An 18,237-nucleotide genomic window follows, 5' to 3' on the forward strand; every position below is an offset into this window, starting at 1 on the left:
TCCTGGTAGAGCTTGGGGGAACAGGGACTCCCCCAGTGCCTGCTGGTCCCCTCTGACTAGTTTGTAACAGGCCACTAGGTCCCCCCTCAGCCTTCTCTTGTGGAGGCTGAACAGGTTCAGGTCCCATAGCCTGCCCTCGTAGGGCCTGCCCTGCTGCCCCCTAATCATGCAAGTGGCCCTTCTCTGGACCCTCTCCATGTTGTGCACATCCCTCTTGAAGTGGGGTGCCCAGAACTGGATGCAGTACTTCAGCTGTAGCCTGACCAGTACCGCATAGAGGGGGAATATAACCTCCCTGGACCTGGTTGAGATGCATCCAAGGTACGGCTGGACTTCCTGACTGCATCCCCACACTGCCTGCCCATGTTCATCTTGGCATCAATGATGACTCCAAGATCCTTTTCTGCCTTTGCACTGATGAGAAGGGAGTTCCAGCCTGTAGGTATGGTGCTAGTTCATGGCTCTAAAAGAAAATCAGCTCGTAGGACTATGGTTATTAGAGATTTAATAGTGATATAATGAATAGTGATGAAATTAATACTTGCCTGCACATTCCATTCCTTTAAAAAAACGGTCCTTGTAGATATCAGTACAATTTGACAGTATATCAATATAGCCCCATTTGAGGACAAATTGTTTGGCACTGTCTAAAAAAAGAGAAAGAACAAATCTCTGTAATATGTAAAATTGTAAATGCATTTTAAACATACTCTAATATAAATCAGAAGTTGTACATTTGCTTTTCCTTAACATGACCTGAACCAATGTATTCACTTTTTTCTGCACCTTTATGCGGCTGAGTTCTTAGGACAGAACAGAGCTTAACATATTTAACTTTAAGGGAAAATAAAAATAGGATGATGCAGACTCTTTAGGATCTTTTGCTATGAAATGTGTCCAAGCTTTTAACCCATGCAAAATATCATATACAGGCAGTCCTCGATTTACAGTGTTTCAAGTTACAACATTTATAAAATTGACACCCTGTTTCAACTTTATAATGCCAGTTTCGACTGTACATTGCTTGATCAGATGCGATGCCACGCCAGTGAACAAGTTCGCTGCATCACTCATCTTGCTGGAGAACATCTGTCCAAACTTCCTTGGATGCTTTCTTTAAGAAAGCAGACAAGACTCCAGAAAAACCTGCAGCCAAGACTCCTGAGAAGACTCCAACCAAGAACCCTTCAAAAAGTCCAACCAAGAGCCTTTCAAAAAGTCCAGCAAAGTCACCTCAAAGAAGTCCTTCCAAATCGATGTGACTGCTATTTACAATATAAAAACATTAATGTAGCTATGATACTCATCTATAATTGAGTAAGTACAAAATTCTGGGACATTTTTGGTGAAAATAGGGTATTGGGCCTTGGTTTAGGAACTAGTCCCCAATTTATAACATTGTTTCTTATGAAAAGATTGGTTCCAAGTTACAATGTTTTGACTTAAGACGTGGTTTTCAGGAACCAATTGTGTTGCAAGTCCAAGGACTGCCTGTACTCCATTAATCTGTGTATATCAGTCAGACAAAGGAGTGTTACTTTCTGTTTGTCTTTGCCCTCCCCTGACTGCAGCCCCTCAGCTGCCCACCCTTCTGTCCTTACATATACCTCTCGCCCCCATCTTATTCTCCACCAATAAAATCCTCCTTCCTACCTGGATTACTCTATTTTACTGACATTTAAAGGCATGTATATAACATGATGTATCCAGGGTCACTTTGGACATGTTTTACCTGCATTCCCAACCCTTTCCTGAAATGTATCTATAATGTTTTTGGATTGTTAGCTTTTGGGGACCAGAACAATTTTTTCTAAGTATTTTCAAGGTACCCAGCATACAAGATTGTGCATCCTGATTGAAGCCTGTGAATATTACCATGAGGTGAATAAAAAGAAAATACATTAATAAACTATCAGTCAAATACCTCTTTCTAGTCCCCATCCAGAAATCTTGCATCTATGTCCAGGTTTAAACATATATTCTGACCATGGGACACAGGCAGGTGTGCTATATGATAACGAGCATGGTTTTCCTTTGTCCATACTTTTCATCTCCAGCAGAGCAATGTCATTTTCATATGTTCCAGCATTATACTTTTCGTGGATTATCACTTTATTCAGCTTAAAAGTATCCATTTCTGGATTATACAGTATTGTGTCCAACAAGCCAGACCATATTCTATATTGATGAACTCGAGTTGCTCTGGAAAGAAATATGAAATACATTTTGCTAATAAATACAGCACAAATGTAAGCTCTCAGCTGTAGCCAACTCTGCCATTTTGCAGAGTATCAGAATTTCTGGAAAAAGAATTAATACTATGTATTAAAGAGTTGTCCTATTCTGAACCAAGTTGTCCAGAGCTTCCTGAAATGTCAGTGTGGATTGACTGGGCACTTCATCTGATGTGGAGAATATTTTTTAGAGCAAAAATATATTATGGAGAGCACTGAACAGCAAGAGAGGAGGTTCCTTTTAACTATTCCTCATGCAAGGTGGTCACAATGCCCTTTTCTGCATGCTCAGCAGTTCACCAAGCTGCCAATGATTTTCCTTCAAAAACGTATGGTTTTACTTCTACTTAACACTAAAGACGTCAGCACCCCTCCTGCTATTCCTGGCCAGTAAAGTCAAATTTTGACAAATTAAGGTCCCTTTATTGCTTCTCAAGTAAATCTCAGGTAGTCATCCTCCCGCTGTACTCAGCCTTGGTGAGGCCGCAGCTGGAGTACTGCATTCAATTCTGGGCTTCACAATTCAAGAAGGATGTTGAGAAGCTTGAGAGAGCCCAGAGGAGAGCCATGTGTATGATCAGAGGGCAAGATAATAGGCCTTATAAAGAAAGGCTGAGAGCCATGGGACTCTTCAGCCTGGAAAAGCACAGGCTCAGGGGGGACTTGGTGGCTGCTTATAAGTACTTAAGGGGTGTACATCAGGATCTGGGAGAATGTCTGTTCACCAGAGCGCCCCAAGGAGAAACAAGGACCAATGATCATAACCTCCTCCAAGACCATTTTAGGCTGGACATAAGAAAACATTTCTTTACTGTCCGAACCCCCAAGACCTAGAATAGACTCCCTCCAGAAGTGGTGCAGGCACCTACTCTGGACTCATTCAAGAAACGTTTGGATGCTTATCTTGCTGGGATCCTTTGACTCTAGCTGACTTCCTGGCCCTGGGGCAGGGGGCTGGACTTGATGATCTTAAAGGTCCCTTCCAGCCCTAATGTCTATGAAATCGGAAAGCAAGCGCTATTAGGAAAGGTTGAGATAAGCAAGCATGTTTAGCTTGGAATAAAGGCAGTTAAGCGAGGACATGATAGGAGATTCAAACATCTGAAAGTTTGCCATAAAGAAGGAAGAAAACAACTGTTTTTCCACTGCTGCAGCAATATGGAGCAATGGTTTTAAGGTGCAGCAAAGTAGAATTCAATTGAGTACCAGAAAAAAATTCCTTACTTTTAGGATAGTATGGCAGTGGACTAGACTACTCAGGAAAGTCATGGATACTTTCATTGGAGCAGTGTATCCTAAACTTTTGATACCTGGGGCACAATTCTTTTCTGGATTAAAACTGGTGGCATGCTTCAATTTTATACCCAAAAAGGGGAGCAAAGAAAAGTGGCAGCATCAACCCAGTTTGCAGATGTTCAGTCCTGGCACAGCTCTGTAGCTGCTGGAAGCTGCACACATGCCACAGCTGGAGAGCAGGTGTGGTTGGGAGAAGTGGTGGCAGGGCAGGTATGGGAAAAGCCCTTCCCAGGGGAGGCAGTGATAGGCTGAACCAGGGCAGCAGCCTCTCTGACAGGGCCATGGAGTTACTCCACTGTTCGCCCCAGGACTGAGCAGGGGTTGTAAACAAAATCTGTGTTTCCCTGGGAAGCCACGGTGTGCAGGCACAGCTGGAGTGGGGGTGGGGTACAGGGACACCTGTTGGCAAGGGCTCCCCAGAGCTCAGCAAGACAAATACAGGGGCTGGGTGAGAGGGCTCCCCTGCCTGCAATCAGCTGGACCTGGGAATGGAGGGGAAGGAAAGGGTGGGGACCTGAACCTCCCTGTCCAGTGTGGGCATAGCATGAATGCAGAGCAGAGTGTGGCATTAAGAACCCAGGTGTGCAGCATGGCATGGCCATGCTTGCAGATGTATGGTCCTGGTGTGCCGTTGCTTCTCCCAGACCCCTGCTCCTTGGCTATGGTGCATATGCAGCTTCCAGCTACTGGGGAGCTGTGCTGAGACTAGCTGCTGCCATGCACTGACTACATCCTGGGAATACAGCCATGTCAAGCTGTGCTGCACCTGATTCCAAGCCCCATCCAGTGCACAAGGCTTGAGAACAGGCTATGAGAACTTGGTCTTTAGCACATTTGAGAACAACAGGGAGCATCCTCTGAGTGTCTTCCCCCTGACCCTCCCCCTACAGACTTGCCTCGCCATGCTCTGGGCCTCTGCTTCTCCCCACTCACCCCAGTCTCTGCTGCAGCGGCCCTGGGAACAGCCTACACTACCTGCCTGCTCCACAGGATGGAGCAGCCCATGGGCTGGGGTGAGTGGGGACACGTGGAGCCCTGGAGCCAATTGCATGAGTGAATTTACTTCGCATATAATGAATTTGGGGTATAAAGAGAGTCATTTCATAAGAGTGAATTTGCATATACAGGACCCACATAAAATTGAAGGAAACCTGTACTACAAAGAGGTACTACACAGAACTTGCAGCGCCACAAAACTGGCACTATTATGGTGGCTTTATGACTGTGACTAGTCTAAGACAAAGTGCTCAAGCTGTTGGCAAAATTCCCTTCTGCAAGCACTGAAGATGAGTTGGTCGCCTTTAGGATAAACTGAAAAATGAACCCTTTTGCCATAATGCTAATTGACAACAAACAGGAAAAAAATCCCAAATCCCTGCAACAATTTGCTCCTGGAGTAGAGAAAAGTAAGTTGAAGTGAATTTGTAGATTGTTCTACCTGCAGGATCACCATGCAGAAACAGGCAGAATAGTCATTTTGAAGGATACCACTTGGAAATCCTATGTGGTAAAAGCGAGCATGTTCCATATGAACCTGAGAGAGCTAGAGCAGATCTCAGAATAATCTGATAGTACTGACCAAGATCTTCCTAATGTTCCTAATAAGAATTTAGAAGTTTAGCATGGGAACTTCTGATCATTTTGCTTCTCCTCTTGGGTTCTTTCATGTGTTTCATTATAATAATTTTTGGTTCAGTGACCTCTGTGGCTCAATATTTTTTGCTTCTAGGAGTCAGCAAATAAGTGGATGAGAAGCACAATCCCCCCAAGCAGTTACATTACCTTGCAAGTAGTATATCATTTCCAAACTGTTTCTTACCTGACGCAATGTGCAGCAGTTAAAATCCAACAGCCACCAATATAAACCCCTCCACAGTACACTGAGGGACCTGTACCACCTTCTTCTTTAATTGCCACTTGCCAAGGGAATTCACCCTATTAAAAAAAAATTCTGCATAGTTCATATTATACAGAGGATTATATAGGATTTTATTTTTTAGTGTAAAGAAGGTAGCAGAAAGTCCTTTGCACCCGTTTCTTTTCCCTGGTTATCTCTAACCCAACTTCTGCAGTCCAAGAGGTACTTGTAAATCTAGACTCTGCAAAAACAGAGGATGTGAATTCCAACACAATAGTTTCCATGGCTCTGTGTCCAACATAATGTCTTCACTACTAGAAGTATCTACCAAAGTGGGTGTGAATTCTGTGTGTGATCAAATATATCATACTACTCAAGAAACAAAGTACCCTTTCTAACTACAATAGTCAGTATTTTTCTGAATGATTTGTTCCAGTACTTTGCTGGTTTATCTTTAGGTTGCCCTTGTTCCATAGTGCTCCATTACATAACTATGGTAGCACAGTTATGAGTTTTGCATCTCTTTACAATGGTGAGACTTAAAACCTATACTGTTGTGCAGAATACATTTGTGTAATTCCAGTTAAAATAGTTTAGATAGAAATGATCCTGCCTAGAGCAGGGACAACTTCTTGATATCCCTTCCAGCCCTATTTTTCTATGATTTTCTGGTGTCACAGCTAGTACCTTTATGTTGTTTGGTCTTTAAAGGGAAAATGCATTTTAAAATTGTAAGTTGTGAATACAGTTTTAGAATTAGTTTAGTATACTGCACTCTTAACTACCATTTAAGGATTAACATTTTTAATGAAATCTTAGCAGTTGCTTTTTGCTGATTTAATTTGTGTTTAAACTTGCAAATGTATCAATGTATGTATCAATTAGGTGTCTGCATTTATTATGCTTTAAGATAACACTTTTATTATTACATCAAGGTGCTCTAAAGCTAAAAACAACATCAATTATAATTGTTAATAAACTAGGTCACCTTGCCTTTACCTTTGCAGCTGGATTTCCTCCTACAATTCGCTTATGTCGAGTTACAGTGTAGTTTGTAATACCACACTTTAACTCAGGTAAAAATGTCTTGATTGCCCTCCGTTCTATAAGAAAAAGGAAAAAAAAAGTATATCATTTGGATAATCAATTAGTTTCCACAAAAAAGGCTGTTGAAATATAATTTGATTCCTATGGCCACTCAGTTCTTTCATACTTGTAGGAATGAATTTCAGCCCAGGAGAAACTGCCAACTAACTGATCAAAAATTATTTTGAAAATACAACAGCTGTGAGATACTTAGTTTGTTGTGTTCAGGAAAGGGTAATTTGACCAGCAACTTTGTGTGTATGCTATATCACCTGTTGCTTAACTTCCTATATTTTATAGTCCAAGTTTAGCTTAATTTCCCACTTATAGCATTCATTCAAATAATTTTAAACATATTCTCTCAAATCTGTTTATACTTGCCTGCACCTTTTAGCAAAATAAGCAGAGGCAAATCCGTAAGCAGTGTAAACTGTCATAGTACCACAGACACTGGTCACACAAAGACAGTTTAAACCAGGGGTGGGCAATTATTTGGGTCCAACGGCCACATAGGGAGTTTTGATGAGCTGTTGCAGGCTGGGTCAGCACCACCTTCCCCCACCTCCTCCCACAACAACTCACCAAAACTTTCTATGGGGTTTTGGGCAGGCAGGGAGCAGTGTCTGGGGTGGACAAAGCCGGGACCATGGAGCCAAGTTGCAGAGCAGTGACAGCTCAGGGCTGGGGCCCAGGCTGAGCTGTGATCCACTCCCTGAATGCCCTCACCCTGTGCGGAGGGTTGGCGGGGACATATGTATGAGGATATGTGTGGGGGAATGCCTGGGTCCTGGGAGCCAGCTGGGGGTGAGGGGAGGGAAAGAGGGAGAGACAGGGCGGCATGGGGTGCATGCAGCAGAGCTCCGATGTGGTCCACGGCTAACCCCATGGTGTTCTGCCCAGGGCAGCTTGTACTGCGCCCCTGTCTGCACCTTCTAGCCCTGGCCCCAGCCAGTGCGCAGCTTCTGGCAGGGCTGTTCCCAGTGCAGCTGCAGCTGGTGGGGCTGTTCTGCTCCCCTTGCCTCCAGTGGCAGCTCCCCCTCTTGTTCCTGCCCCTGCTGCTCCATGCCGGATAGACAGGAGGGAAGCTTTATCTGTGCAGATCCTGCCCCAGCGTGTGGGGTTCTGGCTCTAGCTGCCTACCACCGGCTCCACCCATTTGCAGCTGGCTGCTCATTGCGCCAGGCAGGTGAGCAGATGGAAGGAAGCTGGGAGCTAGAGCTTGAACCTCATGCTCTGAGGCAGGAGCTGCCCAGCTGAAGCTCTCCTCTGACCTGGAGCAGCACAGCAGGGGCAGGAGTAGGAGGGGAAACCAAAGCTAGAGGGGAGGGGAGCAGAGTAGTACCTGGCTGACACGCATGGGCAGAAGCGTGGTGCCGACTGCCCTGGGGCACTGAGGGTTTAAACCATCTGAACATATGCCCTGCAGTGCCCAAATAATTTGGGATTCAATTAATTGTACTTGATTTTAATTTTACAACATATCACCTAAAGAATTCAATCAATTATTATTGCCTGCACTTGCATGCATTTAACCTATTTTTTAAAGCAATGTGAATGCTCAATTGAAAAATGTAAGTTTCCTTTGTAAAGTTTGTCTTAATATGTAGTATCTAGCTAAAGTATTGCACTCTGGGGGAAACTTACCTTCATTTGCATTGTAGTTTGGTACAACTTCTGGTGCTGTAATAAGATAATGAAAAATTAGTACTCAGATATTTCCAAATATTTTAATTTACCCTGTCAATTTAAACATCTATTTATATATAAAATAACAGCAGGTTCTTAAAGGATAAAAACATACCATTTCAAACATTAATAGAAATACTTTTCCATCTTAGTTCTTAGAGGTGTTGCATCACAAAACAAACTAGGCACTGTTTGGGCATTTTGACTGAAAAGTGATCTGTAATTAGCACATGACCTACGTCCTATATCTGTCATATAATCAACTAAACAAGGTTAGAATTTTTTTTCTGAACATAAATAACTACATAATAACAATTTCTTCCCTTTCTTATCTTGCTCTCTTTCAATATAAAGTCTCTAGGCTTTATATAAGTCCCCAAACTTTGATGTTTCCCCTGGACAAAACCTTTTATTTTGGGATCCTATACAAGCCCATTATCCCATCCTAAGTATATGTGAAGTACTGAAATAACACTTCCTCCCACCCCAACCCACACACAAAACTGGAATCAATTCCAATTAACTGCCATGCAAGATGCATGTGTAAGACTGTCACTCCCCACCCACCTCTCTCCCCCTTCTCTTCCCACCCTCCCCTTGCCTATTTTGATGCAAGTCAAAGTCAGGACAGTCAACTCAGGGATAAATCCAACTTGTCTGTTTTTAGCACCCATTTAATGAAGCTTTCAGGAACCCAAGGAATTTCCTTAGTTTAGATGACACCATTAATGACAAGATGAAAAGATCCTGAGATAAGAAAATCCTGAGACAGTGGGGAGAAGGGCTGGGTGTGTGTGGAGGGGATTTGTTGGCAGGGGGACTTGTGGGGCTGTGGCAAGGAAAGATTTGCTTGGTGTTCTTGAGCACCCTGAACCAACAGGCTGTTCCCAACCAACCAGGTTTCAGAAACCTGATCAGGGAAGTGGTTCTCTATGGGCACCTTACCAGACAGCAAGGGACCCCGACAGCTTGCTTCAACCAGTTCATATCCTGCTTCAGGTTTGCACTGTGGAAAGCCAGGAACCTGCTCATAAACTGACGGTCAGACCTCACAGTCGAGGACTGTATTAAAACGGAACTGAGCAAAATGTACTAGTACTACAGGAAGATAGAAGAGGACAACGGGAAAGAAATAGCATACCCCATCTTGTGGAGAGGCGTCTGTTCAGGTGTAGACCCTCTGAGGAGGGCAGTGGGTGGGGGCATGAATGATGCGTGCCCCCAGCGGCTGTGGGGGGGATGGCAGTGGCAGGAGTGAGCACTGTGGCGATGGCAAGAGTGTGGCAGCAGTAAGCAGGAGCTCCCGCAAACGCTGCTGGTGCTGTTGGCAGCGGAGTGGTGGCGAGTGTCAACCAGGGGTTGAATATATATAGAATTTTGCCTATATAAAGATTGAAGGATTGGGCCATTTTTGCAGACTGCACATCAGAATATTGACCTTGAATTTCTGGCTTTAGAATAAAATGTAAAAAAATAAAACTAGAACAGACAGATTTACTCTACCTTTAGAGGGCTTGCTCTACCAGGGGCACTTTAACTCTGGGCTCTAAATAAAGTGCCTAGAGCATCTCATGTATCAGCAGCCCCATGCTTAAAAATGGCAGTGGGGTGCTTTAGTTAAAGCTCATTGAATGAGCTTTAGTTAAAGTGACCCTGCTGCCATATTAAAGCATTTTTAAGCAAGCACACGTAAGTGTGTAATTACCACACTCCAGCAGACTTGGAATTGTGGCTTGTGTATAGGCCCCCATGTGACTAAAGTTTGTTGATGATTTTGCAAAGTTGCCTTAGGTGCAGCTGCTGAGAAAGAGCTCTCATTATGTGAACTGAGTTTGTTTTTTAATTTAATTCCAAATAAATATAGTTATGTTGATACACTCCAGGCACAACAACTAACTAAAATGAAATCTAAAATTAATAAGGGTAAAGATGAATCAGCAGGGGAGACATGAGAAATGGATTTGAGGGCAAATGGATTCTGCACTCTGCTCCTATTAAAGTCAATACATAGCTGAGAGAAAAAGAAAGCACAGCTATTTCATATCACAGAAAACTCTGCCTCCTGTATTTATTCTTCTTTCTACATATCCTCTCCAACTGCCTGGGCATTTACTTCTTATCCCATGATCACCTTTGAGCTTCTCCTTCCCTCTCCCTTGTACATAGAGAATCTTCCCTCAACTTTATACAAAGAAGTACAACCGTATCTTTTATATCCTTTCTAAAGACCCACTTCTATTGCAAAGACAACTAGAAATCTTGCAATTTCCTGTAGATAATGATGGTCACAGGAAAAATATACTTCTTAAAAGTCCAATGCTGTGGGCCAAAATCAAATGGCTAATTGGTATAGAGAACTCTGCACAGTGCCAATGCCTAATTAAATATGCAAACATATTAAACATTTTACCTTTCCCTTTTGCTCTTGTGTGTATCATCACTGGGAATAAAAAGCAAAGATATTAATATATATCAAATTTTCTCAGACTAACTCAGGTAAATGTTTTCCAGACTTTTAAAATGTTTAATAGGGAGATATTTAATATAATTTTGTGATAAGCATCATGAAAATGCCTATAAATATGTTAATAACATTAATAGAATATCAGTATCATGTCCTTTTGCAGTTTGTTTACTGTACATTTTCCCTTAAAAAGTCTTTCCCATTTGCACTGATTTTGCAGTTAGGAAAATGATCTTAAGAAATCTTGTCTTAAGAAATTCTTGCCACCTTGAACCACTAATTATGTATTGATGGGTGGATAAAACATTTCTAATGTTTTTATTAAGTCAATTTTGTATTTCTAGATCTAAAATTTGCAAGGTGTCAGTGGCTGCAGCTTCTGGAGAAAGAACTCTCATTATGCGAATCAAGCATGTTTTTGACTGAATTCAGAAGAAATATACATATCTCAGAACATTACAGACGTAACCAGAACATGCAGCATCAGGCTGATTGACTAAAACACAACCCAGAGCCAAACTAAATAATGACAGAGGTGACTCACTAGGTGAGACACTGAAAGAGCTTATCAGTTAGAAATAGATTCGGGAGCAAATGATTGACCAGTTCTGGCCTTAGATACAGGGTTGTAGATAGGGGGCTGTGGCGGGGGCAATGGGCATGGTCCACCATTTGTTCAGGGGACAAATAGCAGATGTCTTCCTTTAATATAACATTATTTGGAGAGCTCTACCATCATATTTTTACACCTTATGCAAGGTACTTTCCTTCCACAGAAGGTGCCCCTCTCACCTCCCTGAGCATTGTACTTACAGCATTGTGGTCTCTACACTGGGTGTGCCTATAGCATGTCCAGACTCCTTTGGACACCACCACAATTCAAATAAGATAATACTTTTCTAGTTTTCTGGTATAAATTTAATTTAATTTTCCTTCATCTGCTTCTGGAACATATTTAACATGTTCTGCTTGAAAGCTGTCAAAGAAAATTTCTAACCAGAAGAGAATTGAGGGTGGTTGGGGGTAGGTTTGTCTGGACTTTGGAGGAAACTGGCAAAGGGATATGTTGGTGTAACAGTTACTTCAGGAGTAAGCAAAGTAAAATTAAAAGAAACAAAATTAAATTTAAATCTTTTGAAAGTGCATGGAGCACCACAGCTAAAAGAACTGTAATTACAGTGTGTGGGAACAGTGTCCCTGCACGTCTATAGGCACCCCTTCTGCTGCTAGTCTTTTCCTCTTACGTAGTTTAATACATGGACAATCCTTATGTTTTAGTTTAAAATGATCAGAATGTGGGAAATAATGCTATCTAAGTTTAACCTCCAAAACAGAGAGCTTTTCCTACTCCTATAATGTCTGCTCCGTGGGATACTTACCACTGAGCAAGAGCTACCAGCAAAAATTAAATGGCTAACTGGCATGAAGAACTTTGCAATACAGGCAGTCCTTGACTTACAACGTTTAGAGTTACAACGTTTTGCACTTACAACGTTTATAAATTGACACCGTTTCAACTTTCTGACATCATTTTCGACTTTACAACGCTTGATCCGATGCCACTCCATGCCAGCAAACAAGTTCTCTGCGTTGCCCATCTCCTGTCTGTCCAAACTTCCTTGGACACTTTCTCTAAGAAAGCAGACAAGGCTCCAGAAAAACCTGTAGCCAGGACTCCTGAGAAGACTCCAGCCAAGAGCCCTTCAAAAAGTCCAACCAGGATCCCTTCAAAAAGTCCAGCAAAGTCACCTCAAAGCAGTCCTTCCAAATCAATCTGATTGCTATTTACAATATAAATATGTTAAAGTAGCTATATTACTCATCTATAATTGATTGAGTACAAAATTCTGGGGTATTTTTGGTGAAAACAGGGTATTGGGCCTTGGTTCAGGAAACAATCCTCCATTTATAACATTGTTTTCTATGGGAAAATTGGTTCCGAGTTGCAATGTTTCGACTTAAGATACAGTTCTCAGGAACCAATTGTGTCGTAAGCCTGAGGACTGCCTGTATACAAAAATAAGAAACTGAAAAACTTACCTTTATGTTTTTCTTCTTTATTACCTTGGAAAAAAAAAGAAATTCATCAATTACTCTCTCTTCTTCTGACACACAAATGTAAATGCTCTCCAAATGTTTTCTGCATTGCATAAGGAAATAATTAATATACTATCCTGATTAACCTAGTAGAAAAGCCAATGAATAAATATATAAAATTAATGGAATACCAAAATATTGACCTTGAACATCTGGCTCTGGACTCTGTTCACCTAGGAATAAAATGCAAAAACATCAACAAACTCCAAATGACCTCCATCTTTGGACACTTAATGTAAATGGTCTCCAAACTTTTACTTCATTAGACAGTGAAATGTGTAGTATGTAATGGTGACATGCAGCAAAGGAATGCCTATAAATATGTGAATAAAAATAATAAATTACACCAATACAGGCCTTAAATCTGTGGCCTGGATTTTGTTCATCTGGGAATAAAACATGAAAACATCAATAATATACACCACATTCTCCCTCCATTTCCAAATTTGGCACACACATAAAAATATTCTCCAAAGTTTTACAACGTTGCATAAAGAAGTATTCAGCACACTTAGTGATCAACATAATAGAAATGCCAATATCTACATCTATATCTGAAGAAAAAAATTAAATACCAATCTGTTGACCTTGAGTCTCTGTATATTGTCCATCTAAAAATAAAAACAAAAATATTAATACACACCAACATCTTCCTTTCATTCTGGTATACACATATACTTTCCAAATTCTTACAGCATTGCATGGGGAAGTATTCAGTATACTGTAGCAACTAACATGATAGGAATGTTGATATTTGAATCAATAGCTATATCTGAACAAAAAAATTATACCAAAATGCTGAACTTTGATGTACACTTTGTTCAACTAGGTGTAAAACACAAAAATATCACTATAAAATTTCACTCTCTCACTCTGGCACATGTATCTCTTACAAATTTTACAGTATTGCATAAGGAAATACCTATTATATTATGTTGATAACATCATAACAATGCCTATGAGTGTATGGCTAGAAATAATAGAATACAAACATGTTGGATATGCACATGACCACCAGGCAGCCTGGAGAGCAGCTCCCGTAGGTCAGTCTGTTGGGTGGGGATTGAGGCCCACCCCACCAGGAAGGGAGGGAGGGAGGGAGTTGGGTAGGGTTGGGGCTGTTGCCCAGCCAGGCAGTGCATGGGGCTTGGGGTCCAGGGCTGGAATGCGTGACCGCAGGGTCCTGGCAGGGAACAGGACAGGGCTGTGGGCAGCTCATCTGGGGGGCAGGAGGGCCTGGTTCCCTGGCCCTGCGTGCACTCCTGGAGAGGACAGGAGGTGGCACATGCCTTCCAGATTTCTGTCTGGGGCAGGGGAGGGGGCGGGCTGCCTGCTGCAGGCTCAGGGCTCCCCTCCCTGCTGCCCTCCCCCCAAGGCCTCCACAGCCTGGCAGGCAGCCCCCTGCTGTGGCAGGGCAGAGCAGGGCTGGGTAGAGAAGCTCTTTGCCTCTAGGAGCCCTGTACCACCCTGGTGAAGTGACCCCTGCCTGCCCAGCAGCAGCAGGGGTGGCGGCTCAGAGTGCCCCTCACTGCTGCTGGACTGGCAGAGGACACCTTGCCAGGACATTAAGGGGCTCGTGGTGGCAACAAGCTTCCCTGCATGGCCCCATTCTGCCCTGCATGCCAGGTCCTGCCCACTGAGCTGCAAAGGCCCTGGGGGGAGGGCAGCAAGGCAGAGAGCCTGAGCCCAGTGGGAAGCCTGCATCTGCCCTCCCTGATGGGTTCTGCTCTGGCTGTGCTGCCCATGGGGGAGGGGGACCTGAGCGCCACGCTCTGTTCCCTACTCCGGCCACAGCAGCTGCCACCTCCCATAAGTGGCAGCCAGGGCTCAGGTGCTGCTGCAGGGGGCAGCAGCACCTGAGGCCAGGGTCCTCCGTCCCTGGCCTCGTAGCCCTGGCAGGAGGGGATCCCCTCCAGCAGGGCTGGCAGGGTAAGGGGCTGTGGGTGGGGGGATGAGGGTCACCAGGAGGGCCAGAGGGCTGTGGGTGGGGAGGGAAGGGTACCTGCAGGGCTGGAGATTTGTGGCTTGGGAGTGAGGGGCCTGGACCTGTGCCCTGGTGAGTGAAGGGGGCAGGAAGAGCTCTGATTTTCCATGATAAAAAACCCAAAATCAAATACCAGAATTTATAGTTATTTAGAATTAATTTTATTCTAGTGATTGAGGCAATGATAGGTTTCCAAACTGCTTTAAAATTATAACTATATCAATAAAACATTTGGTTTTATTGATATATTGGCCTTTGGTTCTGAACTTTGTTCATCTAGGACTAAATAAGAAAATATTTCTCATGCTATGTTCCTGACATCATAACAAAGCCTATGAGAATAAAGTTAGTTATAACAGAATACCAAAAAGTTGATCTTGATTCTCTGGCCTTGGACTTTGTTCACCTAAGGATGAAACACCAAAACGTCAGTATATAACAAATTCTCTCTTTTTCTGTGGCAAACACATGAAAGCTCTCTCTAAACTTTCATATAATTGCGTAGAAAATTGTTTGGTATACTATGGTGATTAGCATCCTAAAACATTAATATAATAGAATACCATCATCTTGATCTTGAATTTCTAGTTCTTCATTTTGTTCATCTAGGAATAAAACATAAAAACATGAGTATATATCAAGTTATCTTTCGTTCTCTAGTATACACATGAAAATACTCTTCATACTTTCACAACATCCATTGCATGGATAAGTATATAGTAACAGCTAGTAATTAACATAAAATTTTGAAAATAATAAAATACCATCAGGTTCACCCTGAATTTCTGGTTCTGTCATTTTCTCACCTATAAATAAAATGCAATATCATCAGCATACCACATATTCTCTCTTTCTTTGGCATACATGTGAAAATGCTCTCCCAGCCTTTCACAACATTGCATCAGGACAGAATTACTACACTAGGGAAACTAATGTTATAAAAACACCTAAATGTATACATATAAAATGCCATCATCATGTTGATCTTAAATTTCAGGCTCTGGACTCTTTTTTATCTAGGAATAAAGAACAAAATCATTAATGCATTTCAAATTCTCCCTCTTTCTCTGGCATACAGTCCCCAAACTTTTATTTGCTTACATAGGGAAATATTTAATATGGTAAATAACACTATTGAAATGCCTAAATAAATACATGCAGCACAAACACCAGAACATAATACCAAAATATTGACCTTAATCATTGGCTTTACAGTTTGTTTACCTAGGAATAAAATTCAAATAGGATAATATGGAATGAGTTAACAGACTTACTTTACATTATTTTTAAAAATGTTCCAACTCAGGCACTTAGCTGAATTTTCAAAAAGCAGTTAATACACTACCGTTAGGATAGCTATGGAATAGGTGAGCAGAATATTTTTATCTCTTTATTATCCTTATAGATATAGAAGTAGGTTTAGTATCTCTGTAACTAAAATTTGTTGATGGTTTTGCAGCTGTTGGAGAACATGCTCCAGTTATGTGAATGAAGATTTTTTGTATTGTATCTCAGCACATTTTTGGCGTTACCAGAACAGGCAACATCAAGCTGATTAACTAAAACAAAACCCAGAGCCAAACTAAATAGGTAGGGGTGAATCAGTAACTGAGCCACTGTTGAAGAGCTTATAAATCAGAAATAGATATGGAAGCAAATGACTGAACAGTTCTGCCCTCAGATTTACAAAGGTATATGATCATGACACCTCCAGCAAGAAAGGGAAGAGCAAGTTCAAAGCAAAATAAAAGAATGACTCCATTAATAATTGTTTGGCTTCCGTTTGCATAAGTAGGGGTGAAATATGTAAGCATTCTTTATGCTTTAGTTGAAAGTGATCAGGACAGAGAGAATAAAGCTATCAAAAAGTACCTTCACAGTTCACTTGTAGTTCATCCTCTCCTGTAAGGCAATCAATTTCCTTGTTACAGAGGTAAGTCTTTGGAATACACACACCTGAGTTACAGAGAAAACTCTTGTTCTTGCACTCTGTAGAGGAAAAGAGAATACCATTTATGTGGATGGGGTCAAAAGGTTCAGCAGCTTAACACATGGCAAGAATAATACGTCCAAATCAGATGTTCATAACTATATGATGACACCGGACACTGTAAACCTAAGATGAAATGGATACCGTTAATTCTGTATACTCTGTATTTTTCAGTTTCAAGGCTACAAAAATTTAGCAATAGTTCCCAAACTTGTTTAGCAAGACTACTTGCTATTTTTTTCCAAAAGTTGTCTTCACGTCAACCCCAACTAAACATCACTCAACTTCCTCTCTTGTTAGCATTCCTGATTTCAGTAGAGCTTTAGGATGCTCCCTGGAGTAGGGCTAACATTTCCAAAAGCAGAAGCCTAAACTATGCTTCTAATGCCCCCTCTACACATTAAAGGTATTGTGCAATTAACTGGTTAATTGCCCAGTTACCGGGAAAGCAGCTGTTATACAATAACCTCTCCAACCAGCTACTTAGACCTTGAAAAACTGTATGGACTTTATAGTTGGTTGCTACCGAACTTTAATTTGCACATATAGTAGGGTCTCCACTGCAGCTGGGAGCCCTGTCAGCTGACATGGCTCCTAACTGCTGGGTGTACCATGCTTAGTGCAAAACCCCCAGAGACCCAGGAGACTGAGATAGCTGTGATCCCCAGAGCTCAGGTGCATAAACCCCCCAGGCCTTAAGGATCGCAACTGCCATTATTCTTAGTGCTTGGGGGTGTGGGAAACTCCCAGACCCTGGGGATCATGGCTACCATGGTCCCTAGCACTCCCTGAGGACATGTAGCGTGGCAGGAGGTGCGAATTGTGCATGAGATCCCATTGTGCATTTGCCTGCACATGTAGAGCGGGCCTAAGTGACTTATAAGTAGGCCTGTGCCAGTCGGCAGCGATCCGATCCAGCTTCAGATCTGGCCGCTTCGGATGGCCGCAATCCGATCTGGAGCTCTGGACCGGGTTTCCCCCTCGAGCCGGCCGAAGAGGCTCTGAAGCTTCAGAGCTGCCTCGGCGATCCGGCCATAGGGTATAATGGGGAATCAATTAAATATCTATAACTTTGTTGTTTTTTGTCTGATTTGGATGAAACTTGCAGGAATGGTAGCCTCTGCTGAGAGCACGAAACCTGCCAAGCTTCAAGAAGATCAGTTTAGGGGTTTGGGGGGAACTGTACCCCAAATACTTGAAAGCCAAACTCCTGTCACTGCTGTGTTACATCACATGGGGGTCAAAACTGCAGGGCTGGTAGCTCTTACTGATGCCACAAAGCCTGCCAGGTTTCAAGAAAATAGGTGCAGGGGTTTGGGGGGAGCTGCACCTCAAGCTATGGACAAGCAAAACTGGTGCCATGGGTGACACTGTGTGTGTTAAGGCTCAGCAGGGTGACAGCTGCAGGGATGGTGGCCCCTGCTGAGGCCACAACACCTGCCGGCTGTGGAGGTAATGGGTGCAGGGGGGTTCTGGGGACCTGCACCCCTAGCTGCTGACAGCCAAAACTTGTGCCAGGACTGTCTCTGCCTTGGGTCAGTT

At 42.6% G+C, this 18,237-nt stretch overlaps 1 protein-coding gene across 5 annotated transcripts in view; it reads right to left on the bottom strand.

Annotated features, from left to right (window-relative positions):
- Positions 1-18,237, bottom strand: part of CFI (complement factor I) — a 34,105-nt gene that overhangs the window by 6,398 nt on the left and 9,470 nt on the right. The window contains exons 6-16 of one of the 5 annotated variants that reach the window (XM_019521966.1): positions 16,578-16,694; positions 15,269-15,310; positions 13,309-13,332; positions 12,865-12,894; positions 12,665-12,688; positions 10,571-10,600; positions 8,119-8,154; positions 6,388-6,491; positions 5,350-5,465; positions 1,925-2,202; positions 546-647 (exon numbers count right to left, since the gene is read on the bottom strand). In XM_019521966.1, the coding sequence (XP_019377511.1) occupies positions 546-647; positions 1,925-2,202; positions 5,350-5,465; positions 6,388-6,491; positions 8,119-8,154; positions 10,571-10,600; positions 12,665-12,688; positions 12,865-12,894; positions 13,309-13,332; positions 15,269-15,310; positions 16,578-16,694 (903 nt within the window). Of the gene's footprint in view, positions 1-545; positions 648-1,924; positions 2,203-5,349; positions 5,466-6,387; positions 6,492-8,118; positions 8,155-10,570; positions 10,601-12,664; positions 12,689-12,852; positions 12,895-13,296; positions 13,333-15,268; positions 15,311-16,577; positions 16,695-18,237 lie in introns of all 5 variants that reach the window. The other 4 variants (XM_019521965.1, XM_019521963.1, XM_019521964.1 and 1 more) reach the window with 4 other exon arrangements.

This window comes from Gavialis gangeticus, unplaced genomic scaffold, assembly GCF_001723915.1.
Source record: "Gavialis gangeticus isolate Ggan-Ray unplaced genomic scaffold, GavGan_comp1, whole genome shotgun sequence".
Lineage (NCBI taxonomy): Eukaryota > Metazoa > Chordata > Crocodylia > Gavialidae > Gavialis > Gavialis gangeticus.